Below are 25,629 nucleotides of genomic sequence, written 5' to 3' on the forward strand. Positions count from 1 at the left end.
CTTCTTAGATACGGTCGTCGGCCGACCTGAGCGTGTTTTTCGCAACACAGCACGCATTCTGAGAAGTTCTTGCCAACGCGTTTGTTTGTTCAGGTGGCTATATTTGGTACGTGACGCGTGATGCATGACTAATGACGTATTGCGTGCAACCACTCAATCACTGCCACTCTCACATGCGTCGGATCCGAACTAATCTGACTCGTCTAGGTTACATCGGGCGCATACGCCCTATCTCCCAGCTAGCTATCTGCAGGCTACACAGAGTCCGACAGACGGAATTTTCTGCAGCCTTATGCGTCCTTCTTCTCCCGGTGTGCGTGAGAGATCTCACAGCTTTTGAATGGGTCTGAGCTACGACACTGAGAGTTTCTGGCTCGGAACAGACCCTGTTTGGCAAGCCGGTTCGAGTTATTCCGCAGCTCGCTCAGCCCGAACGGCTCCCGCCCGACTCCCGAGTGAGGTCATTTGCTGTTCGGGTGTTTGAAATGTGAGTCACCGCACCACATTTTTACCCGTTTTTGACACAGGTGATGCTTCATGGACCATACCCTGTCTAGCTTCAGGTTTCATCTGCTTTTGAAAACACCGGAAAGATCCTGACAAGTTGTTTATCTGTCGTTACTATTCTAGACAGCTTCTGACTTCGGGTGCAGAGGCTTGAGAAAATTCAGACGCAACGCAATAGCAGAGGGGTATTAAAATGGTCAGCGCCAAGGGAAGATGAAGTAAACGACAACTGAGGCAAGTAACGACACCTTTGCTAAACTTGAACAGTGACAGTTGCTAGCGCCAACGATCGATGATCGAACTCTGGCGCCAGACGGTCGTCTGACCTTTGGATGTTTGTCGTACGAGTATCCTACATACGTATTACAATTTGACAGGCATAGGTCAACATCAAGTTTTGCTCTTAACAACCAGGCCCGGGACATATTTTTTTTTCTGGGTAAACAATCGGGTCAACCAGACAAGTCTTCCATGTGCAGGCTCCGAACATTCTGCGGATCATCAAGTTCAAGGAGGTAGATTTTATTCGGCTCCGATCTCAGTATTTCATGTAGGGCAATTCTGTGACGCCTGCCAGAGGCTGCCACATATCTAAAATTGTGAATACTCACGTGAGGCAACATGCCGTTGGTCCGAGGTTCTCGCCGGCCGATGCTCATAGATGTTTTTTCCGCGATTACTATGTACGTTCTCCGGCGGTGTAGAGCGGCGAGGTGTGAATATAATGCCGTGAGGCGTCAACGAGCTGCCACTGATGCTAACGTTTTACACATTAATAGGATATGTAATACCTGTTTGATGAATTGCAAGGGATGAACAACGATAGGAACTGTGGAAGATCTAATCACGTATATGACACGTATCCCACTACAGCACTGCTATGGCCGCGGGACAAGAGGTTGACTACGATACAGTCGGAAGATAATCAAGGTTTAAAATGATTAGCACACCCCCTCCACGTGCAAATAAGACTGATACTACTAGTAGGTCATGGATGTACCAATTTAAATGCTCATGATGTGTTGCTTGAGTCAAAAAACACATGGTGTACGAATCAAGGATTACGCCGAGATCTTCTCAGACCTCCGGATGGCAAATGGACATTCACGGAAGGATGATTTGGGAATTTCGAGGAACACGGGCTGGCGGCGGTATGGAACTGAGTCAGTGACGGGCTCTTCGGAATAGTTCCCCGATCGGATGTCACAGGCCATGAGGCCGGCAGGTGTGATAATTGCGTGGTCTCAGAGTCAAAGAGAGTCACTGAAAGCTTTTAAGGTGAAGACAGACACATAGGAGGTAGCTGTGTTGCTTGAGCTCCGATAGAATAATAAGGAGACGATCCAGGTGTTTCATCTTCAAGAATAACCCTGTGATGCCAATCAGTTGAGTGTGAATTCTTTGACGTGGCGAGCGGAGTGGGAGGACAAGGCATTGTTTTTGGGACAGAGGAAGAACAATAAATTTCAAGGCAGCGCTCTTGCGCCCAAGCTATGTGCGCAGTAACACAAGTTGGAACACTGCCACTGGTGCGCCCCCTAGCTCCCGACGGCGGGAAAGGGTCATGGAAATAGTACAGGAAGTCCATATATTGTACAGCTCACAGTGGAGTCTATGATCAATGCAGGTTGGGAAGAACTACAGTTTAATTTCATATGTGGGTCACTGTGAGTCAAGTCGGACCCCGACTACCGGCGATCGGGGTCCTAAATAACCCAGTGACTCCTTCAGTTTAAATAACGCCCTCCTCGAACCTGGAAGCTGCCTGCCTTACAAGTCCTTAGCTAGGCTTTATCTACCCTTACCTTCCAGATCCTCGCCTGTTCAGCTCATTTTTGTGTTATCATAGCCTTTTCGTCAAGGCTATAATAACTATTAGGATAGTCTAAAGTCTCAAAGACTTTAGATAGTCCTCCTCAAAGGAGTCACGATGTGCTCCCCAGTAATTCCCCGTTTGTCCAGCTCAATCTCCGAAACCGTCTACACACAAGCCTCCAAATTTACGTTCAGCTTCAAGATAACCAAAGTAAACTCCATTAATGCTGTCGTCAAGTCCTTCTAGATAATCCGCTCAAGCTCGTCTATCTCGTCTTAATATTTACACTCTCCTCTCACCTTGCCATATTTTTTCAATCTGCTCATCTCTATGGTTCGCGCCGCCGCTCACTCTCTGGCCCATCGGGGCCCACCAACAACAACAACAACACATTCACACACTCGGGTTCGCTGGCAACCCTATTATGCCACCCTTTCCTCAGTTTCCTCACGCCAATCTCCTTCATATCTCGTCACTCCCGTCTCATCTGTATCATCCATTACACCTTCACCTTCATCGACATCAGTATATGAACCAGAACGACAGCGAAATACTCAATTTCACACCCGAGAATATCAGCTCCGCGACTCCCAGAAATCGAAATATGTGACTGGTCTAGTCGGTAAGTTCAAACTTCACTAGCCATTTTTGGCCTCCAATCTCAATTTCGGGATCTGTATCCGCCGTTAGATCAAGCTGTAGGATCAATATGTGACATATGGAACCCCCAGGATATCCCTTTCGTCTTTTTGACATCGTCTCGTCCGACTGTGGCCACCGCTTCTACCGACTCCATTATTGCATCCCTTCCCAGTATCTCACTCCACGGACGTAATACTCAACTTCCCTCTCCCATATCTCCAACGACACAGTCATCTCCCACGCCCGCGCCATGTATCCCAAATTCGTACTCCCCCGAGATACCCCTGACGCCCGAGTCGAGAGATCAGGCACCACGGTGCGACATTGCGCCCATGAAAGGGTTTGTTCACGAGGTTCTTCGTCGTTCTCGCACGTCAGGCACTGTTCTACAGACAGCCCTTTGTTACCTGGAAGCTATCCGCGCCAAGATCCCAGAGCTGGTCTCGCAGGAGAAGGGTCACCCTGGGTCCACTTGCGAAAAGGAATCGGTTGAACGTATCGTCCAAAGCGAGGTCAGCCCATCTTGTGCTGGCCTTGATGGTCCTACCTCTTCTCCGGAAACGTCGGCAGGCAATGGCTTGCTGGATACTATTCGCATCAATCCTATTACACTTGAGGCCGATTCTATATTTGCAGAGCCGGTATTAGGAAGCAGACAAGGTGTCTCCCCACAAACCTAAGCCAAGTAGTGGCTGTTTAGCTGCCGCTTCCTCCACTTCCGTCACCGCTTTTGTGTCCTCGCCGCACTTTCCTTGCGTCACTCATCCTTGCGTCAAAATTCATGCAAGATCGCTGTTACTCGAATCGTGCATGGGCTAAACTTTCGGGCCTTCCGCCACGGGAAATTGGCCGTTGTGAACGTGCTCTGGGGGAGGCGCTTGAGTGGCGCCTCTGGGTTGGCAAGTTACCCGCAGCGCCGGTTGCTTCCGGACGCGCTCTCACAAAGTGCAAAAGTGAAAGCAACATTTTGCTTAGGAGCAGCCCGATATCGCAGTCAGTAATGGAGACTAGCCCGGCTGTTTCACCAATATCGGTAGGCTCACCTCTGGTGGCAAGGCATCGTGCGGGTCTCAGGCGGCACGCCACGTTACCCGTACACAGCTTCTATCGCGAAGACTCATATCCGGCGACAATTTCGTCTGCCGTTGAAACTTCGCGGTGGATGCCAACCGAATCGAGTCTGGCAATGGATACCAGTCCGAACGACACCGAGATCAGTCCACCGACGCCTGGTCTCAGCTACTCGCCTACGCCCACGGAGTCATCGCTTGGGGATCGCACTATTCAAATGTCAAGTTTCATGGACATGTCGACGCCGCCGCCGCCATCCGGTCAGTTCGCCGCTTTTTCGAGCGCGCAGAACGACAAGATATTGCAGCCGGTACCGATCCCGTTCATGTATTTGACGCCGAATAATGTGTGTCGGAGTCACGTTGAGGATCAACCGTATTTTGCAACAGGTATTTCAGCATCACACAACGAATCCTGGCCATCAGTATATGCTTTTTGACTGCTATCACCCATGGACGCTCACGCGTTCGCTGTGCTGACTAGTTTGGTCAATACTTCCTATGCCTATGCGTCTCTGTCTTTCTGTCTTGTTCCTATTCCTTCTGTACATATAGTTTATTTGTTGCGTGTCCGAGTATGTGCTTATGTTTTGTTAGTTGTTGGTTCTGGAGTGCAGCGGCATTTGCCTCACTATGAACAATCTGGGTACGGTCTTCTTGTGTACTAGTATATAACCATACCCTATAGACTTGCTTTGAGCATCAAAAGGCGCTAGTGGGTGCTGCGGAACTAGTCCAATTTTTTTTTCATTAGACCAAGTCATTAACCTTAGGCTGGACATGTCTCATCATCTTGCTTTATCCATCATAGTACCAGGCAGATATTAATGTGACAAAGACCGTCTATAGTAGTTACTTTACCTATTTGGCGATAAGACAGCAGGGACAACTCACTTGTGGGTGAACGCACTCTGAGGGCGACGAGCAATCACATCAACAACGTAACAGTTGCAGGGGAGAGAATCAGAGATGTACAAAACACGCCCCGCGGACGTCACAACAAAATATCGTACAAAATAATCATCACACAACTTCTTTCTTTGTCCCTGACAATTCCGAAATTCACCGAAGGGAGGAACGTTGTGGCGCCTCGTGAAGTTCGGAGTGGTACTCAAAGAACTCCAAGGGATAGTTATCAGGATGGATGGCACGCCACGAGTGAGGATGGCCATCCTCGTCAAAAAATGCTGTGAGGTGGTGGATAGCATGTAGCTTCCACCCGGAAGTTCCCTGACGATTAACATCAGAGAGGTAATGAATCAAGCGTACCGGAATGAAATGCTCACCTCGTGGTGAATCCTGGACCACAACGCAAGTAAGTCATAAGTCCAATTATTTACAACACCGTAAAAAAAAACCCCAAGACCTCGCAGTCGAAATTCGAATAGAACCGCGCACCTGACGTGAATATATCCCTCACCCAGCTTATCATTAACAGCAGGAAGCCTCAACTTCCCAAAGATAACGTGTCCGTAGCTCGCCTGTCCGTTTCGGATTTGTACGAGATCATCTCGAGAGAAGCTCGTGAGTTCATCGTCGCTCAGCCCCGCTGCTCGAGCCCACATTGAAGACTCATGGTGAACTTTCCAAGAGCGCCGTGACTTCTTGATCGATTCTTTGATCGATTCGGCTACGACATCAAAGGCATTTTTCGCGTCCTCCCCAGGGACGTGCGCGTCGTCTAGAATGATTTGTTCTTGCGAAGCTGAAAAAGATATATGTAAAAGATCATTCAATGGTTAATACTAAGAAGATATTCGATTGAAATACCCATGATTGATCACAGGAATTGGTCAATGGAACGAACTCGTTGAGCTGCACACGACAGGAGACTGGGTGGGGCGCTAAATTCTCACGAGGCGGAAGTGGGGTACATGTTCGGCCGGGCTCGCCGGAATGTTGCATTAGCCGATGCGAGCATAGGAAAAGTGCTTGGGTCTAGTACTAGTCTGGGCAGACGAACGTTGGATTGTTCGGGAACATTAGGTATAATGGTCTGTTCATTATATCTTAAAAATATCTGGATAATCGGACGAAAGACGGTGATCGATAACTGTGCTCCCAAGAACATATTTCGAGCTTTCTTCCGAGTCGGAGGCATCATTTCATACCTCAAATGATCTAATCATAATCGCGTGAAACTGGAAGTTTTCCCCGGACTCATCGTGAGGTAAAATGAATGCAACCGGAAAGATAATCGCTTGACAGAAGGAGTTTAGTGCCACGAACTGTCAAAGGCATTGGTTGCATGCAGTGATTTATCGCATGTGACAGCAATCTCTATCGAAATTTTTATCAGATCCTGCAGTGCAAGTGCGAGTGTGCCACAAGGCAACATACTAGTGCAATTCCACTGTACCATGTCGTTCCCATGTAGTACCTCCCCCCTGCCAAGTTCGGGTTACCTCCCACAGGTCATTATAGCGCATTTGAACTCCTCGGGATGTTGAAGAAGTCTAGTCGAGAACAGCTCCTAAAATTATACAATACATCAAACAAATCTCCAATATTGCGGGGATAATCAATCGTTCTTCTAGGAACGGGGGACCATGGTTCCAACCTTCCCCTACGAGGTCAATGACTCATTTGAATGTCACGCGCTCTCCTGTGAAAACGACGTACCATTGCTCAGTAGATGCTCTTGTATTTGATAACGAACTTCAGAGTCTCACTGTCAAAGTTGTGTTGTTTCATAATTAGCACTTGTCACTGAGAACTCGATAGTCCAGATCAAGGTTTACAGTAAAGATAGTGGAACGACTCCATTGGAGGCATTTGGGTCGATAAGGCACACTGAGCACCCTGCGACCACAATAAGACAGCGGCACAAACAATCACATGTTCGTCGTCTGAAATATCTTCGCTTGTAGGAATGATGTAGTAGTCCCAACGGGTGACCGAGAGTGGATTCGTAAGGGCGCGCCCGTGCAACGTCGAATATCGCGAGTAGGCTATCCCTTGCCATATCAATGTGGCGTATTCCATGGAAACCTTGCCTTACGGAAGGCGATGGTATTTGGGTTGGGTATTGTCGATCGTGTCTTCTATGTGGCAATACAGATGAGGGGAAGTGTGTGAGTCATGTGGAGAGTGCCGCGAGAAAAGCTGCCTGTGCGATGAGTACTCGCGACAGCTTCTTTCTTTAGGCGAATTGTGACGTGGATGCAAGAAACTGAAAAACCCAATACGACAATTTCTTTCATTTGACCAGCTTCTTGGGCTGACTGCGACGTAACAAAAGACAATGATGGACGCCTGCATGGGCGCTAGCCAGCCACTCGAACCAGGTGTCCGACCTCGTATGTAAGTTCATCTGAGTGCCTCGGGCGAACGACTGGTTCGTCCTGATAGTTGAAAATAAGTGGCATGGTGAAGCACGTACACATATATTATTTGTTCTCCCACCAGATGGTGCGAAGCATACGTTGAAATCCTCGGTTAAGTATATTCGACACCTTTAAACTTAAGAAGATATACCCTCTCGGTGAAATGGTTCTACCGCGAAGCAGACGGATGCGGCCAAGGGTTGCTCTTCTACAGGAAACGAGGGACGTTCCTGATTGAAACAAATGCAATTAGCAGTAGAAGCAATTGGTGGGCAATGGAAGCGAGCCAAAGGCTCGAGTGAGAGCATCGAGCCCAGAATTCTCTGGGAATACTGCGCTGCCGACAGAGATCTTCCTTCGTGAATTGTGACCGCGCGGCGACTGACATGAATGCCGTTTTTTCGGAGGGTCCCATTTCCATTCAGAGAAATATTCGATGGAGGACAGCATAGATGCCGTTGACGTTCGTGGCCCTGCAAAACATGAATGTAGGCTTCTGATAAGTCTGGTCATAACTTGCCAAAATGGGTACGTGCCGTGTCACAAGTCTCGCGGCAGTAGCCTCAAGAGTCGCTGAGATAAAAGGACTTCGTTATTTGTCGACGTAAAGACCAAGGGTTGAACTTCTCATTCTGCAACTTGATGTCAAGAACGGCAGGGACGACAATGATTTATTCATGCACGAGGAATCCAGGCTGTTCAAACGAGCTCGGCCCCGTAAAGGTGAGGCGCTTTTTGCACAGGAACTCGCAGTTCTGAGGAAAATCAAATACAAGGAACCGACGGTTGTAAGTTCCAAGCGAATGTTTAAAAGTACTCCCACCAGACGTCAAATCAATTGGCAGATATCTTGCTGATTCTTGATGCATTTATCACGTTCTACGAGCAAATGTTGAGATGGTGGTGAATGACAAGGTAGAAACATAGGACGATACCTGAGAGTTTTTGAACTCGATATTAGGAAATCTGATGATGCGTGAGTGAGTACTAGTACGAGATAAGATAAAGAGATATTAAAGGTCATCACGCGATATCTTATAAACGCTCGCTCGCTTGTAAGAACAAAGTTTGAAGATTGAGTTCTGTGAGCTCGGCGAGTGGCAAAGTGTTCAGTACTCAAATTTAAACCTCCTGGAAGAGGGTGAAACACCGTGAAAGATAAATTAAGGCTTCAGTTAAGTTTCGAACTCCGCCAGGACCAGGCCCGACCACCGCCACTGACACTTTGCAACCAAACCATTGTGGCGAACATGGTCACACATCCTTTTTTCTTCAGCGCTTATACATGGTTGAGTTACAGGTATGTCATACTGTGACGGTACTCAAGGTACGAATGTTCTTCCTCATGCAAACTCAAATGATAATGTTACACAGAAGCAGTGCATCTTTAGATGTCAGGCTAGGTTCACTCATATTCGTTCTGGAGTTCTCCGTCGCGATGCGAAGAGGGCATTTCGTTAGCTGTGACGGCCGTTCGATGAGGTTCAAGATGTATCCGGTCACCGCCGGCTTGATGGTGCAATCCACTTTTAGATCGTGTCCCAAGTAACGAATTTAGCACTTCAAACTATCCCGCCTTATCCGCGACCTCTATCCAATACCCCTGTCAAAAAATTCCAATCAGCTAGTCTGTATTCGACATCGTCAGCCATTAGTGACGGCAATGGTGCTACTCGGCCATAAAATCCAGTAATGCCAGATTACTGAAAACTTCCTCGCGCCGTCGGTATGCGATGTCTTGGCAAATCCAGAAGAAGACTGTTCCTATCAGGTCACCAGTACCCAACGACGCTGACGTGACCGCGGAGTTGCAGATAGATATCAGTAGTGGTGTGAAAGACATGACCAGTTCTCCCAGACTCAGCGCAGATTAATGGTAACAGTCGTCTCTACGGAGAGCGTACGAAACCCCCCCAGGTAAAGAATGATCCGCAGTCACTATTGTCTTCTATCATCTCATATCGTGTGACAGAAACTGTACACATTTGATCCTTTCAGCACTCTTCCAGACTCCGAGCGATGATGTTCACCGATTATGTAAATAGTGAATCGTATTTGCGGCTCGTCCAGGACCCATCAAAGAGACTGTGCTGGTTATGTGCACGCATATTTGAAATTTCGTGGAGGCAAGCCAATTACATCCATATCACAAAAACGGTCGAATGATTATCATGTGCGTATGACCCAAAGGCCATCAAACCGCTTCGATGCGCGCGACCCCCTCACGCCGTTGTCACCGCCGGGATCTCAAACTTGTGTTGGACGTGAGTCTTTATTGTTGATCTAGTGTCTAATAATACTATCGATCAATGTCGAGAGCCTGGGAGACAGAACCTCTGCGGAACGCCGAGTCTTTTTGAGCGGACTCTAAGTGACAGTGTGGGCAATAGGAGCATGTTAATTGTACGTGATCTGTGTATCTATGAGAGTAAAACAGTGTACCTTGCCTGAGAATCTTGAACGATGTGGCCACTCGGCGCTGTTCTTTGGCAACTGTCATTCCACGTCATGACTGGTGCGGAGACTTGGAGGCGCAGTAACAGCACCTTCGACTTCAGTTTCTCGGTACCTTATTTTGAAATTAAATCGGTATATTCAGCCTCGTTTTGATGTGATGCCAAGTTTTTTCATTGGACAGTTGTAGGCTTCAGCGCCTTTTAATAATAATAATATCAGCCTAGAAGATCATGGAATCATAGTTGGTTTTCAATTTGTTTTTAGTCAACCCGGAATTGAGCGGTGTTTGCTTCGTTGATCGAGTACATTCATGGGTCCAGGTGATATATGACATCCTGAAGCACATGTATTAAGTACCGTTCCATGGATGGCGGTCAATCATGCCATGTGTTGTTGGAACGTGTTTAAGTAGCGATCGGATAGTAGGCCGTCACGTTTCTTGAGCGTTTGGTGTTATTGAGTAATAGAGCAACGGGCTGCTGTCAATTTGGCACCTGGTCTGCACCAAAAAACAAACGGAAGCTGAGAGCTGCAGTGATCATCGGAGACATGGTTCAAAGCCGCGGGAGCGGTGGAGATTAGAAAGTCGACGGGAAATGCTAGAATAGACAACACATGTACGTGAAGGGTCGAAACGTCGACTTGCGGGGACCTGGCAGACGTTTACAGTATAAGGTGTGGAATTTTACATACAGTTGAAGCAGTTGTCATTCACAAGGATCGACCACATGTTTTAGTCCGGAATGTTGATGGCCGACGAATTACCTAAATAAGAGTAGCGCATCAGAACTGAAAATATACAAAAAAGGAAATTGGATCGTCAAATTGGGCGTAAAAATGACCGGTACCTCCAAAGTTTTTCTCTTTTCTTTTGAGAAGATCGCCCGTGTTTCTCCTCATTTTTTTTCACCTTTTTTCCCAAAGATGTGGAAATTGATTAAAAAAATCCCCACCTTCCCTATACGAAATTTGTTATGGCAAGTCTTAAAATGCACTTACGACGCATCCACGACCCTTAGATCAGAATTTTAGTGATTTAGACCGATTTCCCGGGTCCGTGACAATGGTGTCCCCGTCCATTTTCCACCCTTCTAACCTTCTCTGCTTCTTACCTTCGAACAAGATTTAGTATAAAACGATGAAGGATCTTCCTCACGAAAATCTACCTCCCATACTTCCTATTCATCGTATGGCTGATAGCATGGCATAGTCAGTCAATATCTCTTTGTCTTGCCTATCATTCTCATTGAACATCTTTTTAACAGCTCTTCCGCCCCTAACGCTTACCTTCCACCAGCATCTTATTATCCTCCTTCCGCTCACGCTCCTGGGCATGCTCATCTCATAGCACCCCAGCAACGCCAAGAGCCACAACAAAGGAAGCGTCCCAAGTACACAAGAAGCAAGACTGGTTGTATGACATGTCGAGTCAAAAAAATAAAGGTATGCCACTCCACCCTTCATCTCAAACACATTATTCATCCTCCAATTCAGTGTGATGAGGCAAAACCCAATTGCATGCGATGCACTCATGGGCAGCGAGACGTGCGCATCGTCTTGTAGTATGCCGAAAATTTTTAGCTAAACAGTTCTTCAGTGCACATGGCCAGAAGGCGTTCCTACTCGCAAGAAGTCAACATCTCGGAAAGATAGTATCGACGGGCGTCCATCCACTGCCGACTCATCAGGATTGTCAGAAACGTCAACACCTCCTACTCGGGACAGCACACCTTCGAAAGCTCGCGTATCCAGCGAGTTCAATCAACCTCCAATGTCCCGTCGGCATAGGCATGTGCATCTTTCATTATACGTATTATTTACTGACCAAAAACCTGTGTTTCAGTGATCTTTTTGTTCCAGTACCCCAAGTGAAATACGAGGAAGACCCTCATCTCAGGCTCGGGCCAGAGCCCGATGCCGCGCGACGTCAGTTGTGAGTCTGCAAGTTCTTTTTAATTTTATTCCATCGTAAACAAATATACAGAGCTCCACAAGGTTACCCTGTGCATCCAAATCAGAATTCCAACGTTTTATCAATGATATCCGAGATGCAGCCATACCCTCCTCACCGATACGACTCTGCGTACGCTACTCCAGCCACTCATTTACATTCACCAGCTCCCTCACGACACATTCCCCCTCCTCAATCTCAGCACCATGTTAATATGCGATCTATGAACCACCAACCACCCCCTCAGCATTGGAGCCAGCCTCAAATGATGCCAAGTGTAAACCCCATGGATCCTTTTGTACGTATTCGACTGGGTTGATGCTATTCTTATGCTGAATGTTTTGTTATCTGGTTTAGTTCCCACACCCCCAGGAGAGGCATTTAGTGGCACATTCGTCTAATGATCATCACCCTAGATACCCATAAGATTCATGTTTCTCTTTGATTTTTCTTAAAGATCCGTCATGACATTAATATTTGAGCATCATTTTGGCCCATCCCCTCTGAGAACTTAGTTGTTGTTTTCAATTTCTGCTTAGTCTGGATCGGCCTCCAGGATCTGATCCTGCGACTGATGCGCTGTTCGGTGTTCTTGGTGTGAGGAGTTGCCTAAATCGGCGCACTCGTTTCTATGAATTCGAAGCTGTGCAGAGGCCAGAACTTGCTCCAAGCTGTGTCGTCCGTCGATAGACCTGGTGATGCACCGTTAAATCGCTAAATCGTTCGATCGTCATATCTCATTACTTCGGAAACAAAACGCTTTCCGAGGGCAAAGCTGAGTATATATATACATTTCGCTAAATGTTGGATGAGAACCCTCGACGCTCCTTTGCCAAGGAACTGTATCAGTCAGGGCAACGCCTGCTGCTGGACTTTTTAGCAGTCTTGCAGGTAAGCCCCGCGGCAGACCAGATTTAGTCAAAATTGAACCCTTCCGCAGCCTGCATAGCCAGCGTATGCTTCCTCAGATTGAGTGGTCGTATCCCACTTGCAATAATCTGCACAGCATCCAAGCGCACCGAACTCGATAAATCACGGACTCTTACTACATCCTCCGAACTTGCATTTGGGGCTTGGTCTCGCGTGGTAATAGCCCGAGTTATCATATGTTCTCGGTCGTCGCCCACGTTTGAGGGCCATTGGAATTACCCTTTCATTTCTCGCGCCCTACCGTACGTGGACCCCACAAGTCGATGAGGGCAATAAAATCTCTGCGCGGGATGAATTACCTCATTTTACCACAACGTTTGGGGGAACTCGTATTATCTCGTATTCCACAGCGGTCCCAGAGGCAATAGTGCGTATCCAGTACCTTTCAAAATACATGGGAACATCCTCGTGTAACTAATTACGAACCTGCATCGCGGCGTTTTACAAGTGATCCCGACCGATTGGCGCTGGTGCAGTTCTACTCAAACTGTGGCCTATCACGGACTTTTGTTGGAATGTGGAATGAGCCACTGGAAACAATCGTGCATTTAAGCGTCCACTTTGTTGTAAGGATAGACCGTGTGGGATGACCTTATCATCGCAGGACCCACTATGTGCACACCATGGATTTATGGAGCTAAGAGTAAGTTAAAGGCATGTTGGACGTTACTTTTCAGATGAATGTGAGTGTATGAATTATCAAAAGGATGATATAATGAATTTTGGTAGGCGATTAGATCAAGGTTTGCTTGGAGCTGGTACTGACGTATCATGATAGCCCTGAAAAACCCAACTTGAACGTGCTGAGGTTGTGACGCAGTTTTGTCACATCAAGCCAGAAAATTCCTGCTACCTGAACGTTGGTAGGTTCATTCGCACTGTCTCCAGCTGTCTTCCTGCGAGCCACATTGCTGGACAGATGGCAGTAATATATGATGACGAAATCATGCACGCTGGCTTGTGAGTCGCGTCAGAACACCTGATGTACAGCCCTGAGGTTCGTGAACTTGATATTCATTCTTCAGGGTTTATGGTCATATTAAGTGAGCAAATCGTGTGTCATATTGACGTCTTGAACAGTGGTCCAAGTAGCGTGTTTTCCATCATCACATCGTGTCTAGGGTGCTTTACAAGTTGCCCGCACCTGCAACTTGTTTTCGACTGGACTGTTATTCGAAGCAATAATGACCCTGAAAATCTAAGTTGTAAATTGGAAAATGATCAGGGTGCTCCCTGAACTCGAGGAAGTTGAAAATGGAAACCCAAACTGCCATTATATCGACCTGATCCGGGGCCATCAATGGATGCTCAAATGTTGTACAGAATTTAGGTTGCCCATGCTTGATCGGGGTGGAAAAAAAAAGCGCAATCCGCGTCAGTCCGAGCGCGCGTCGGGGCAACGTGCCCAATTCCGGAAAATTACCCGCTTCGCACTGTAACGCCGCGTTCCTGACTAATAGTACCTCGACAACGCGTTTTGGGGTGCACTTGTCGTTAAAAGGAACGAGATGATAGATAGATAGTTGGTGTTACCTGGAGGCATGATGTTACTCTCGTCGTCGTCTGATGGGCTGCGTGAGGGCTGCAAGTTGAACATTTAGTAATAACAATTTCCGAAGTGGCACAAGCTTGAAGTGTTCTAATTAGTATGACCGCCTCTAGCACTCTTTCTACGTGCACGACAATATAATAAAGCTCTCAATCAGATAACGAGCGACTTATTAAATTTCAGGATGACATCCCTAACGGCACAGCTTACCGCCAACGAGGCAGCGGCGTCTTTGATGGTCACCAATTCTTCAGGTACATTGCAATGGGTTCAGAAGGATGCTCAATCGCGTGCATGCAATTTCGTTGCATCGAATTGGTACAAGCATCAACTTCTTAGAATGATGCCTGTGGAACTCCCAACTATCGTGGTGCTCGACGCAGGGAAACAATTAATAAATGTTCATCTCCAGTCAGTATCGGCCCCGCCAGTGAAAACAGATACTAGTACAGAAGGAATAAAGTCAGTCACACCACCATCCCACGCTGCTCACCAGTAAACTCCAGACTTGTTCCCAGCATCCCTGGGTTGATACTGACTTGGTCTTCTCTTCACCATTGTCTGGAATTCTAAACTGGAGCGGAATAAGAACCTCGTGCAGCACTTGGCTTCTTTTACCTCCTACCATGCATCGCCCAGGATACACCCCGGCGCCATGTCTGTTAATCCTACTCGTGCTCGTGTAGGACGTTCAGTGTCGTGAACTCTCGTCAGGTTTCTCCCCAGAGAACCTGATAAGTGGAGGAAACATTCACTCAATGGTACCTTCTACCAGTGATGAGCGAGAGTACCGTGCTTGTCGACACCTGCTATCGTTCGCATGTGAATTCCCGCACTAAGCTCATGTGGACACTTTCTTACTACCTCTGTTCTGGACTGTTCCCTTATCCCGATACTGTCGCTTTGCGGCTCCTATGATGGGATTCAAGGTTCACTTCGCTTCGTCGTATTCACTCCTGCTGGAGTAGGAATTGCAGCTCATCTCGGCTGACTTTGCACAGGGTTCACTATCGAGGCCGAGATGCCCCTGCCAGGTATCTGCCCGAAAAAAAAACTATCTGTTTGCAATCAAGCATACAATTTTCTCGTTCTCACTACTCACACAAACTGCACGAGGGCACCTCCGCATCAAGATCCTACAACATGCCTACTGTGACAGCTGTAGTCTGGCGATCGTTACGATGTTTCCCAACTACCTTTTCTAAGTCCGGGGAATCCGTTGATGATATGTTCGTCGCCTGTCGAAAGAAAATAGCATATCTCAGTGGGAGCGCAACAGTCTACCAGCGACGAGATGACTGCGGACGTTTGATATGAGGTGTTTTTCTGTGATTTTCCGTCAGGAAACCATATGTATGTAGAGCTTGTCAGGAGACGAACATAATAGGATAATTCCCTCCGATAGGTTGCTTTTCAATGTAGACCATTTGGATGGCTTAATATTGAAAAAGGATATCCGAGAGTTGACGGTGGCTTTTCCAGCACAATGGATGATTCTCTTCGTGTCGAAAAAAAATTCTTCTATTTTGCCTTCAAGACAAGCCTGATATTCGTTTTTTGAGGGATTAAATCTTGTGCCTCGCGGACTACCCTTCCTCGCCTGCAAAATACTAGTTTGTACGACAAACAACCTTCACAATTACACTCACCACTAGGCCATATCAAGTGAAGGCCATCGGTAGCTGTATTAGCTTGCTCGCTTTTGTAAGGATCCCAAATCATTTTTTTGAGTTCGTGGTTTATTGCCCGTCGGGGCTAAGCCGTGCGTATAGTAGTCTAAATGTGTAATAAACTTTTTTGAATAATGGTCCCGGAAAAGACGAGGACGTTGATTACCGTCTGAAGGCATTTTGGGGTGCTGACTAGTGAGGGTGGGCTTTGGGTCGTCTTTCTTCTCTGCAATCTGCGTGTGGGGTTCGTTGCTGAAAGTGGTCTCGAAAGGCTTGCTTTAAGCTACGAGGGTGAGTTGCACTTTCGGTTGTTGAGCCGATTCTTGAGAGTCCACTGGCATATGCATGTGCCTAGAGACATTCTCATGATGTTGCAAGGATGGATGAAGGCAGGGCACTCCAAGATGAAATAATGTACTCAATCCTCCTTCTGATGGCATGAATGAGCATATGGGGGGTGGGAGCTTCGATGTATGGTGAAGGTGCTTGTCCAAAGGAACATGGCCGGTTCTAAGTTAGAAAAAGTTTGATCTGAGTCGACAGGGGAGTTCGTTGATGATAGTAGCAAATTGCTTTGAAAGAGGGGTCACGTTATGCTTTGGAGCTTTGGGTAACGCGAAAATTTACGCAGAACTTCTCGCGCTTTGTTCTTGATATCGTCGTCGAAGAGTTGTTTGAGTATGGATTTGCTGGTGGGAAGTGTTGCGCTGGTGCGTCCTTTTGTCAGGAGTGATCTCGGTAAGTGAACGTGTTGCTGAAGACTTTCCCCGCGCTGCTCTCTTGACCCGTGCGTTTGCGGCCTTGTTGCCTGGGATTCCAATGTGCCCTGCTGACCATCTGATTATCATCTGTCTCCCGCCCTCTTCTAGTAAAATCGTCCGCAAATTGCCATGAAACGCGTCAATGAGGTGATGATCGGGCTTCGACTGAGAGGCTCGTAGACATGATAGCAGCTTGGCTGTTGACCCTAGGGCCATGGTGCATGCTTTCCCTGCTCTCACTTCTGTTTCTTCTTTTACCAAACTGTACTGCCAGAATCATCCCTAGCAGTTTGCCCTCATAGACCGCACGCGCTGTGTCACTTTCCAAGTGAAATCTTTGCTCTCCGTAAGAAACTCACTTGGAAATGATATGCATATCCGAGGACTCCATCCTTCGAACGAAAGTCGGAATGGACAGAGAGCTGGGTACCTGTCACATTCATTTGTCTGGTTGTCTTAACAGACTATCAGGATGACGAACATGTCAATGAGTGCCTTCGGGAAGACATCAGAACGAAGAACACGAGGTTACAAATGGGTCCACACTTTGAAGTAAGCCAACAGAAACAATGACGCTCGCAGAACCTGTCTCGGAAGAAATACGAAAGATTTTCCACAGACTAGAAAAAGCTCTGGATGTTGATGACGAGGCGGAACAGGTTGACGGGACCCGGATCGTTCGAGTTAAGCCTAATCTGAATCGCGCTTTCAATAGCATGATCCTACAAATGAAAAAGACCCACCTGAGTCGCTGACACGCAAATGAAGCTAAACGTCATACTATATATACTTCGCTGGCCGTCCCTCGCTAATGCCAATCTGCCAGGTCTGGCGCCAGCTCGTTCTGAACCTAAATACCACTGGCACACGCATGACCAGGACGAGTTAAGGGACATTGCACAGCAAGGCCCGCCTAGAACCTAGCCATTTGATGGTTTGCGAACAAAGGAATGTGAACGTCTCTGAGTTTTACAGTGAAACAGTAGGTCGGCATCTGACATAACTGGGCCTCGGAAGAGGAGTAAAGAAACAGAAAGTAAGTCGCGAACGAGTGCACACATAGAGCATGGCAAGCGTTTGCAACCAGCACACTCGGCTGATAGATGGTACTAAGCATGTGTCCAAATTGAAGGTCGTTTGCTTACGAAGGAGACAATGTTGGGGAACTTTAAGTTTGCGCTACAATGTGCACATGAATTAATAACACAAATATACAACATCAATCAAGCATGTAATCGGAGTCCGTTCCTTTCTGTGCTGTGCGATGGTATAGTAGCCATATGATGGAAAGATGTACAGAGAGCAGTGAAAGTGTGTACAAAATAGGCACATGACGAAGGAGATGCGATGAAGAAACAAGATATATCGAGATAACAACGAAGCATTTTGAGTGAAAACAAAGAATCTATGGTGTTCTGTCAACAGCACCGCGGCTTGAAGGTGGTCTCGAATTGCTTGCAAATCGGTGTCAGTAATCATCAGTACCTAGGTCAAACAATCTTACGCTTCTCTAGTTGGTTTAGGCCAGTCCCAAACTTGACTGATCCAGCGAGCCATAGGCACTTCTCGCTTCATGACGGTGGTGATCCAAGGATGAGACAACATTCCTCCTGGGGTAGGGCGAGTTTGGTGGTCAATAATCAAACTGCGGCAAAGGTTGGTACGAAGATATTTAAAAGGAGACTGGACAAGAGCTTACGTCTGTCGAATAAAGTCTTTCATCTCATCACTCCATATAATGCCATCACCTTCCTCGTCGGTCAGTTGAGGTGGCTAAAGAATAATTCTGATGTAAGCAAGATTTAACAACAGGCTCTAAGTACCCACCTGTCCCTGGGTAATATAGACAATCAGTTCAATGGAAGTAAGATCTTCGGGAAATGGGTATCGATTCTGTACAAGTTCCAAGAGGGTGATTCCAGTAGACCACACGTCAGCTCGGATGCTATATTCCTTTCCGCTGATGCGTTCCGGCTATAGTGACCATCAATGGTGATGGATGCATAATCAAGGAACGGACGTACAGCCATGTAGAAACTGGTGCCAGTGAAGGTTCCGGCCATTGAGCGGACAAGCTCTCCGGAGACACCAAAATCACAAAGACGAACGACACCCTCACCAGTTAGCAGGATGTTGGATGGTTTGATGTCCCGATGAATGGTTTTGAGTGAATGAAGATAATTCAGGCCTTGCAAAACCTGGTGAATAAATGAATATAGCTAAATCAAAAGAAGTTTCAGTAATTACCCCCTCGGCTATACGTCCAGCGACTTTTTCGCTGACACGTGCATTCTTCTCTTTGATTCGCTTTCCAATAGCTTCCAAGCTACCGCCAGCACCGTATTCCATCATGACTTTGACTTCACTAGACGATGGTGACATATAGGCGCCATAGAAACGGATTATGTTGTGATGTTTGGACGTCGCAGAGATCGACAACTCGCGTTCGAGCTGTTTTAAAGGCGCCTCACGAGTAGTAATTGTCTTGCGGGCCAAGATGAAGTTGTTACGCCGATCCCTGACTTTATGGACAGCTCCACCCTGACCTTCGCCAAGTCGCGAAAGGACTTCTAAAACACCATCCGACCATTTATTAGAGCCATAATTGGTCGAAGCCTCTTCCGCAGGTGTATAGGTATAGGACTCGATAGTAGTCCTGTCAAATTCAGCAATTAGCTGAGCAATGCTGTTATCGCTACCATCGATAGGCTCGGGAGGACGTGGTGTTTGCAAAGTCAAGAAAGGCCGGACTGTTGCGTTGCCTGGGTTCTCACCATCCAATCCAGGTGGGATGTATGCAGGACCTTCATAATAACCTGCATTGCTACTACCACCATCAAGCGCGATTGGCAGATGAAGCTTGGGCTTTTGATTGGGCCTTGGGCCTGGAGCAAGAGCTCCAGGAATCTGAGGACGCGATGGACCTGGAGAAGAGCCCAATGGGGGAGATGATGAAGCAGATGAAGTAGGCTGATCATGGGATATTTTGCGAATTGCCAATGGTCGAGTCTCTGTTAGAATTAGCGGTGGTAGTGGCGATTGTGAGCGAAGTAGGGTACGTGGTCCGATAGGACGAGAATGCGTTTGATGCATTGCTGAGTGATGACAATACGACGCACTAACAAAGCGTAGTGAGAAGGAAGCAAGCTCAACTAGATGCCCAACGCAACTATGCAACCTTCAATATGCTGTATGGGAAACATATTAGACATGGCACTGTAGCCAAGTGGTTACGGCGTCACGTTTAGGTCAAGCACCAATCCGTGATGGGAAACCTCGCGAGTTCGAATCTCGTCAGTGTCATCTTTTTATCATTTTTATTCTCGCTTGTGGGTAATGTTTATCGATCAATCGCATGTGGACACATCACATGTGGATGCCATTGTCATCGTCCACAGTGACGACGGTATAAGACCCTGCAGCATTCTGGACAAAATTGTATCGCAGTAAAAATGGCGGACCAAGGCACAGCCTTATGTACTCCCCCCCTGCCATCTCCCTCGAAATCTCGCTGTCGTCCAGTACCCTTACGGCTACAAAGCCTTGGAGTCGATCCGAGCCTTTTAGTCGGCAAGGTACTAACGAAACTCAGTCGTTCTTCAAAACATCCTACTTTAACCCTGAACTTCTCGGACAATACCACATTTCAAATTCTTGTTGATGGTTATGATCCTGTTCATAGGTGTGTCTATTTACCTCCGCTCGTGACAAAAAAATCCTCAACAATGTACCTGGCAGAGGTCTCCCGAAAGAACTTGAAATGGACTCGTCTCTAGAGCAGCTTCTCGCAACAGGGCAAGCCCACGTAGAGTGGACAATCAAAGATTGCGCTCTGATAACCTTGACAGACAAGGCATTCGAGTCGAGAGAGAGAGAACAACGGTGGGACCAGAATCATACCGGAGTCGCATTTCGCTTCAAAGAAGACCAAATGTGGCATTGCGTATGGGCCACCCTGACGGATCATGACCATGGCACATGCGTTTTTCGCAGCTATGATGACGTCTATATTGATCAACTACATCGTCTTCCTCGAAAACGTCGTGCAAACGTACCCGACTCTCCCATAAATCTTCACTGATCGTCACATCGATCAAGTCTCCCTTAGCACGAGGTTTTATATATATAAAGATATTTATATTTACCTTCTGTCCACACACAAAAGTTGCATTTGTACCACTACTGTATCTCATATACACCATCGGACTACGCACCGTGCAATTTCAAGGATGTTGATCATCTTATATCTTCCAGGGACTTTTGCTTCTAACGCAGAACTGTTGGGAGGTAGTCGCCAGTGTGTATCAGATCGAAACGTCGATGAAAGAAGGCAAGCGTGGTCCCAAGTCGGTGGGCGACCATTCCCAGTCCATACTTGATCGGCAATCTACACATGTAGCCATAAACTGTATTTTGCGCTCATGATCACACCATACCATTCCTGGTGTCTGCTGCATTATGAAGAATGACAAGTTCCGATGTTGCGTGTGATAGAAACGTCATTCTAGATCTTTGAAAATTGCGATAGGCTGCATGAACAATTTTTGCTATCAGAATGTACCCGTTTGAAAACTTATCATACCTAGATGGTTCTCTAATATTGCACTCAGTAAGGGTGCACCATATTCAGTTGGAAGCAGAAGGACATGTTGGCCCGTCCGTGCAAAGAACCGCACGGCTGGACTAGAAGAAAACCGTCCGAACTACTGCGTTATCGGTGACAGACTAGTGCTCCCAGTTATCTCCAGCGTTCAGAGATAAGTAAAATCACCTGTCATCAGGGCCTAGACGAGGCAGTGTGTTAACGCCAAGGAAGACAAATGCTCAAAATGGGGGCTAGTGGCCAGGCGCCACAAAGCAAAATGTGCGGAAATCGCTGACTTGGAAAAGGGGCTCCGTCATGAAAATTCCTGCGGTCAGCAAGGAAAACTCATCGCAGGATGATAATAAAGGGATGCGGGAGCAGATGGATGCAAGGTTCTAGCTCTGATGTTCGGAGCATGTCATCCTATAATGAGCTATGTGCATGCTGCAGCTGATAAGCCGGCGGCAATGTGCCTGTTTTATAATATAAGTTATGTCTGGACTCAGTGGACGTAAAGGCATGAGAGCGAAACCAGAGAGATGGATAGCTACAATCAATTGGCTGAAATGACGGAACAGAAAGGGAACTTGAAACCGACATAATGACAGGGCAAAGTGATACAGCGCTATGGAGTTTCATTAATCCCGAGGGTCATAGACTCATGGAGCTATAATTTGTACGAGACATGACCAAACGCAGAAGTTTCTGACCGTGCACTGTTTTTGCTGCGCTTCTCTAATCTGGCAAGAATACGCAGCTGATCCAATCCCATGACAACGTTACACTTGCCGTCAAGACGAAGGGATTGCAAAAAACATGAGTGTATTGAGACAGTGGGCGCAGAATATGGGTTGTTAAGTCAGTTCAAAATATTTAGTTAATGAATATGTACATACGGAATGAACTTGACTCTGAGCGCAAACGTATATGAGTGCCTATTTCCAGAAGCCTGTCCTGCTTATTCAGAGGGTTCAAGGCATCATCAGCATCATCATGAAACCCTGCACGGTGAGCCTTGACGTGTTCGTAAATGTCCGGTGTCAAGCAAGTCAGACGACAATTGGCTCAGGATGGCTCATCGGCAATTTGTATATACACCAAGAATGCTTGCGTGACTCTAAGTCCGGAAACGTGTTATGGGGACCACAAGGGTACAGAGCAAAATTTAGTCAAGTATAGATAGTAGAACTGCTTTAAGGTTGAGCATGAATCTTAATTGAGGAATATTCCCACGGATGAGTTACTTTGGTCCCAACAACTCAGTAGGACTTGAAGCCCAATCAAAATAATCATGTCAAATCCACCCGCTTCGTCTTCGTCTTCACGTGTCACTTTTGCCTGCTTGACTCATAGAAACCTTGGGACTGTCAAGAAACTGAATTCGGTCCTGTTTCCCATCAAGTACAGCGACAAGTTCTACCAGGATATCATAGCTCCCGAAGTCGAAGACTTCTGCCAGCTCAGTGCGTGTTATTCTTAAAAGCGTTTACAGACTAGTCTAATTTTTTTAAGTCTATTATAACGATGTCCCTGTGGGCAACATCTGCTGCAGATTGGAGAACAAAGATCTGTATCTCATGACCATGGGCGTCCTGGCAGTAAGTTATCCCGCTGTCAGTCGTGGCAAATGTGCCAACCTTTCTAGCCATATCGCTCCAAGCAACTTGGTTCTCAGGCCCTGAAACGCGTCATCAAGGCTGCTGCTTCTCATTCCAAACCCAAAATCAGACGTATATACCTTCACGTACAAGTCTCAAACACTGATGCCAAGAGGTTCTACGAGAAACATGGCTTCAAAGAAGTGGGCATCAAAGAGGACTATTACAAGAAGATTATGCCACGTGATGCGTGGATATTAGAGAGGATCATTGAATCTGAAGACAAACAGGACCAGGAGAAGCCTCAATTGTGAAATTGCAACCACTGCTGCGATGCTGCGAATGGTAACTTTCATTTAATGGACGCATAAATATGTTAACGTGTTACATTGCAGTTTCGCTATGCCAATCATTCCTTCCGGTACAAACTTCCTGCATCAATGTTGAATATGATATTAGTATGTGGAGTAAATTGCAATCGAGCGATTGATAATTCTATATCATCAAGTTAGCTTTGCAACACGGCGCAGAGCAAGTTACTAACAAACAACGCCATTTCAATTTGCATCTTCATCATATCCACAATGCTTCACAAGCTGATCAAATCAATGAGATCATGATCTTCTAGGGGGACAAATTCAATGGTACCTGGTGCCTTTTCAGTGCATCTTTCCTCGTAAATGTCTTTCCGCAGCCTCCATTGCACAAAAACGGTTTCTCTCCCGAGTGTGTATCTCGGTGTCGCTTTAAATCATGTTGCCGGTTAAATGACAGCGCACACATGTCACAGGAGAATGGTCGTGTAGGGGATGCTGGATACTGTACTGCTGGCGCTATTGGCGGTCCATCAATGACGTATGGTTGCGTGACGTTCGGTATTGTGTGGCTGCGCGAAGGTCCCGCTGGTTGATATATCTGATTTGGCGAATGAGCCGGCTGGCGCACAGGGTATTCATGTGGTGGATACATCTGTTGATTGTATGGACTGACGGCAGCATTTGGGGGATAGGGTTGTGATGGTGCAGCGGCATGATTATTTGCTGTGTAGTGTGCGCTTGACGGTGGCATGGTAGGCATTGCATACGGTGGAGATGAGGCAGGGTGCGTGGACATATAGTTGCTCTGTGCCGCTGGGAAGCCACGCTGAACTTGTTGATAGGAAGATGATTGGTGAGGGGGCTGCTGCTGCTGACCGCTGGGTAGCCAGTGGCTGCCCCGCGGTGGCTGATTAGGGAGACGTGGTGGCTGATTGGGGTGGTATGGGTAGTTGTGGCGGTCGCTCATGATGTTCGTGCTTGGTAGGGCAGGATTCAATCTGGGGTAAATGTTATGACAAGGACAGGGTTGATATGCATTTTCAGAGCCGCCCAAATATGTGAGTGTACGGTAACACAATTGCCGCGTCTCCGTCGGTGACAGAGACCTAACGGCGTAATTATGGTCCTCACAGATCTTGCTACGTCTGTACAGGCAAGATTGACGCTCTTTGCGTGCCTGACAGTAAGGTTACTGTCCTGAAACGGCTCTCAGGCTCTGGAGATACCTGAATGATGCCTGTCTAACCAAACTTAGAATCATCCGGCTTTGCCAAGCTTCATTTGCGAAGCCCGGAATCTGCAGGATTAATCAGGTGCACTGTCTGACCCATGGAGCTGTGGGGTCGCCCACGATGGCTGGCTGCCAGGGATGTACTAATAGCAGCAACTCAAGGGACGTCCTGAGTGACCTTTCAACCTTATTTGCTCTTTGAAACCGGCGACTTATGGAGTCCCGTTCTGCTTCCGTCCTCTGAGATTGGTGGTCAATCCATTGCACTTTCGGATTCGCTGATTCTGAGTATTATTCATCAGATGTCATAACATAGCCCTGTTCTAATCTCGACGATATTCCCAGCTCCAAATAATCGGGCCGTGGTCCACTCTGTTGATGGGCCACTGTACTCTCGAGACCCAATGCCATGAATTCAAGATAGACCCAGACCCTTGGAATTCTAGCTCCGCGCACGTTCACGGACCCTAAGTTTCATAGCACCATATTTGCACAACTTGAAGGGCCTCTTCTCACCAGGTTTGTGATAATGACCAGGCACCAGACATGGACCAGATGTAATAATTTGCTAATGTGGTCTTTCATATCCCAACCACAAAGACCCTCCGAATTTAGCGCATGGATGGTGACATCGTGGCGCGAAGAGGTCGGACTATGCAGGGCCAACTATGTGGACCCATCATTTATGATTCCGAGCTAGCTCGGTTCCCTCCGAACAACTATTCAGGGTTCAAGACCCCAGGACACTCCACATTCGCTTTGAGGTATACTTGACAGCATCTGCTACCCCAACAACAGCCATTTCTTTCTTTTGCCTCGTCATCTGTCTAGCAGCAGCAAGCTCCACCGACCCATTTATCATGGCATTGTCCCAACGGGCTTGACAGACATATTTGGCCCCCCACTTCGCCAAATTCCTCCTGCAGCATGCGTGGCTACCCTTCCGCCTTGTCATCCCTCTCCCATGTGGTGTCGTCTATTGCTTTTTAATAAGTTGCTATACATGATATATATACCTGCTTAACTATAAATTCAAGCTCATTCCGTGGTGAAGAATGTGTCGTTCAAGTAGTGCTTACCAACCAAGCATTCAATGCTTCAGTTAAGGATATCATTAGATTCAAAGAAAAATAGTCTAACCAATTGACACGCCAGATGTAATAAGATAGATCAAATGTAGATATATAGGTATGGGATGTGTGAAGAAAATGAGATGAAG

At 47.0% G+C, this 25,629-nt stretch overlaps 7 protein-coding genes and 1 non-coding gene across 8 annotated transcripts; 5 read left to right on the plus strand and 3 right to left on the minus strand.

Moving 5' to 3' along the window:
- Positions 1–2,653: 2,653 nt before the first annotated feature.
- EDB93DRAFT_1086768 (uncharacterized protein) lies at positions 2,654–4,475 on the plus strand (the record flags this gene model as incomplete). Its single annotated transcript, XM_041445995.1, has 3 exons — positions 2,654–2,945; positions 3,014–3,627; positions 3,666–4,475. The coding sequence occupies 3 exons, from the start codon at positions 2,654–2,656 to the stop codon at positions 4,473–4,475; spliced, it is 1,716 nt and encodes a 571-aa protein (XP_041306945.1).
- A 622-nt stretch (positions 4,476–5,097) lies between these two features.
- On the minus strand, positions 5,098–5,753 carry EDB93DRAFT_1086756 (uncharacterized protein; the record flags this gene model as incomplete). Its single annotated transcript, XM_041445994.1, has 2 exons — positions 5,098–5,265; positions 5,427–5,753. Coding segments are annotated over 2 exons (495 nt in total), but the record flags the coding sequence as incomplete, so codon positions are not given.
- Positions 5,754–10,691: 4,938 nt separating this feature from the next.
- EDB93DRAFT_1150666 (uncharacterized protein) lies at positions 10,692–12,429 on the plus strand. The gene is made up of 7 exons (XM_041449686.1): positions 10,692–11,027; positions 11,084–11,261; positions 11,313–11,363; positions 11,416–11,606; positions 11,662–11,751; positions 11,803–12,067; positions 12,127–12,429. Exons 1-7 carry the CDS (start codon positions 10,957–10,959, stop codon positions 12,193–12,195), a joined length of 915 nt encoding a protein of 304 aa, XP_041306947.1. The 5' UTR covers positions 10,692–10,956; the 3' UTR covers positions 12,196–12,429.
- A 5,408-nt stretch (positions 12,430–17,837) lies between these two features.
- Positions 17,838–19,868, minus strand: EDB93DRAFT_1150690 (kinase-like domain-containing protein). The gene is made up of 6 exons (XM_041449687.1): positions 18,927–19,868; positions 18,704–18,877; positions 18,507–18,653; positions 18,379–18,452; positions 18,184–18,324; positions 17,838–18,133 (listed from the first exon to the last, which is right to left on the minus strand). Exons 1-6 carry the CDS (start codon positions 19,770–19,772, stop codon positions 18,085–18,087), a joined length of 1,431 nt encoding a protein of 476 aa, XP_041306948.1. The 5' UTR covers positions 19,773–19,868; the 3' UTR covers positions 17,838–18,084.
- Positions 19,869–19,891: 23 nt separating this feature from the next.
- On the plus strand, positions 19,892–19,982 carry EDB93DRAFT_t72. The gene has a single exon. It is a non-coding gene; the product is annotated as a tRNA-Leu (tRNA).
- EDB93DRAFT_499779 (uncharacterized protein) lies at positions 19,934–21,224 on the plus strand. Its single transcript, XM_041456570.1, has 2 exons — positions 19,934–20,361; positions 20,418–21,224. Exons 1-2 carry the CDS (start codon positions 20,132–20,134, stop codon positions 20,758–20,760), a joined length of 573 nt encoding a protein of 190 aa, XP_041306949.1. The 5' UTR covers positions 19,934–20,131; the 3' UTR covers positions 20,761–21,224.
- A 1,279-nt stretch (positions 21,225–22,503) lies between these two features.
- Positions 22,504–23,675, plus strand: EDB93DRAFT_1150704 (N-acetyltransferase NAT13). The gene is made up of 5 exons (XM_041449688.1): positions 22,504–22,727; positions 22,777–22,862; positions 22,910–23,207; positions 23,258–23,588; positions 23,653–23,675. The coding sequence occupies exons 1-3, from the start codon at positions 22,556–22,558 to the stop codon at positions 23,174–23,176; spliced, it is 525 nt and encodes a 174-aa protein (XP_041306950.1). The 5' UTR covers positions 22,504–22,555; the 3' UTR covers positions 23,177–23,207; positions 23,258–23,588; positions 23,653–23,675.
- EDB93DRAFT_499837 (uncharacterized protein) lies at positions 23,159–24,588 on the minus strand. Its single transcript, XM_041456571.1, has 3 exons — positions 23,511–24,588; positions 23,407–23,458; positions 23,159–23,357 (listed from the first exon to the last, which is right to left on the minus strand). The coding sequence occupies exons 1-2, from the start codon at positions 24,144–24,146 to the stop codon at positions 23,420–23,422; spliced, it is 675 nt and encodes a 224-aa protein (XP_041306951.1). The 5' UTR covers positions 24,147–24,588; the 3' UTR covers positions 23,159–23,357; positions 23,407–23,419.
- Positions 24,589–25,629: the final 1,041 nt, after the last annotated feature.

This window comes from Suillus bovinus, assembly GCF_016758785.1.
Source record: "Suillus bovinus strain UH-Sbo-P2 chromosome Unknown EDB93scaffold_34, whole genome shotgun sequence".
Lineage (NCBI taxonomy): Eukaryota > Fungi > Basidiomycota > Agaricomycetes > Boletales > Suillaceae > Suillus > Suillus bovinus.

What these genes read in the sequence shown, in the direction of transcription:
- EDB93DRAFT_1150666 (XM_041449686.1), top strand. Translation starts at nt 10,957, where the DNA reads ATGAAGGATCTTCCTCACGAAAATCTACCTCCCATACTTCCTATTCAT. An exon ending in GTCGAGTCAAAAAAATAAAG is followed by an intron (nt 11,262 to 11,312) that starts GTATGCCACTCC and finishes CCTCCAATTCAG; the next exon opens with TGTGATGAGGCAAAACCCAA. An exon ending in GCACTCATGGGCAGCGAGAC is followed by an intron (nt 11,364 to 11,415) that starts GTGCGCATCGTC and finishes ACAGTTCTTCAG; the next exon opens with TGCACATGGCCAGAAGGCGT.
- EDB93DRAFT_1150690 (XM_041449687.1), bottom strand. Translation starts at nt 19,772, where the DNA reads ATGCATCAAACGCATTCTCGTCCTATCGGACCACGTACCCTACTTCGC. An exon ending in CTGGACGTATAGCCGAGGGG is followed by an intron (nt 18,878 to 18,926) that starts GTAATTACTGAA and finishes TTTATTCACCAG; the next exon opens with GTTTTGCAAGGCCTGAATTA. An exon ending in CCTAAACCAACTAGAGAAGC is followed by an intron (nt 18,134 to 18,183) that starts GTAAGATTGTTT and finishes CCGATTTGCAAG; the next exon opens with CAATTCGAGACCACCTTCAA.
- EDB93DRAFT_499779 (XM_041456570.1), top strand. Translation starts at nt 20,132, where the DNA reads ATGGCGGACCAAGGCACAGCCTTATGTACTCCCCCCCTGCCATCTCCC. An exon ending in GGTTATGATCCTGTTCATAG is followed by an intron (nt 20,362 to 20,417) that starts GTGTGTCTATTT and finishes TGTACCTGGCAG; the next exon opens with AGGTCTCCCGAAAGAACTTG.
- EDB93DRAFT_1150704 (XM_041449688.1), top strand. Translation starts at nt 22,556, where the DNA reads ATGTCAAATCCACCCGCTTCGTCTTCGTCTTCACGTGTCACTTTTGCC. An exon ending in CGAAGACTTCTGCCAGCTCA is followed by an intron (nt 22,728 to 22,776) that starts GTGCGTGTTATT and finishes AATTTTTTTAAG; the next exon opens with TCTATTATAACGATGTCCCT. An exon ending in TGACCATGGGCGTCCTGGCA is followed by an intron (nt 22,863 to 22,909) that starts GTAAGTTATCCC and finishes CAACCTTTCTAG; the next exon opens with CCATATCGCTCCAAGCAACT.
- EDB93DRAFT_499837 (XM_041456571.1), bottom strand. Translation starts at nt 24,146, where the DNA reads ATGAGCGACCGCCACAACTACCCATACCACCCCAATCAGCCACCACGT. An exon ending in ATGCACTGAAAAGGCACCAG is followed by an intron (nt 23,459 to 23,510) that starts GTACCATTGAAT and finishes TGATTTGATCAG; the next exon opens with CTTGTGAAGCATTGTGGATA.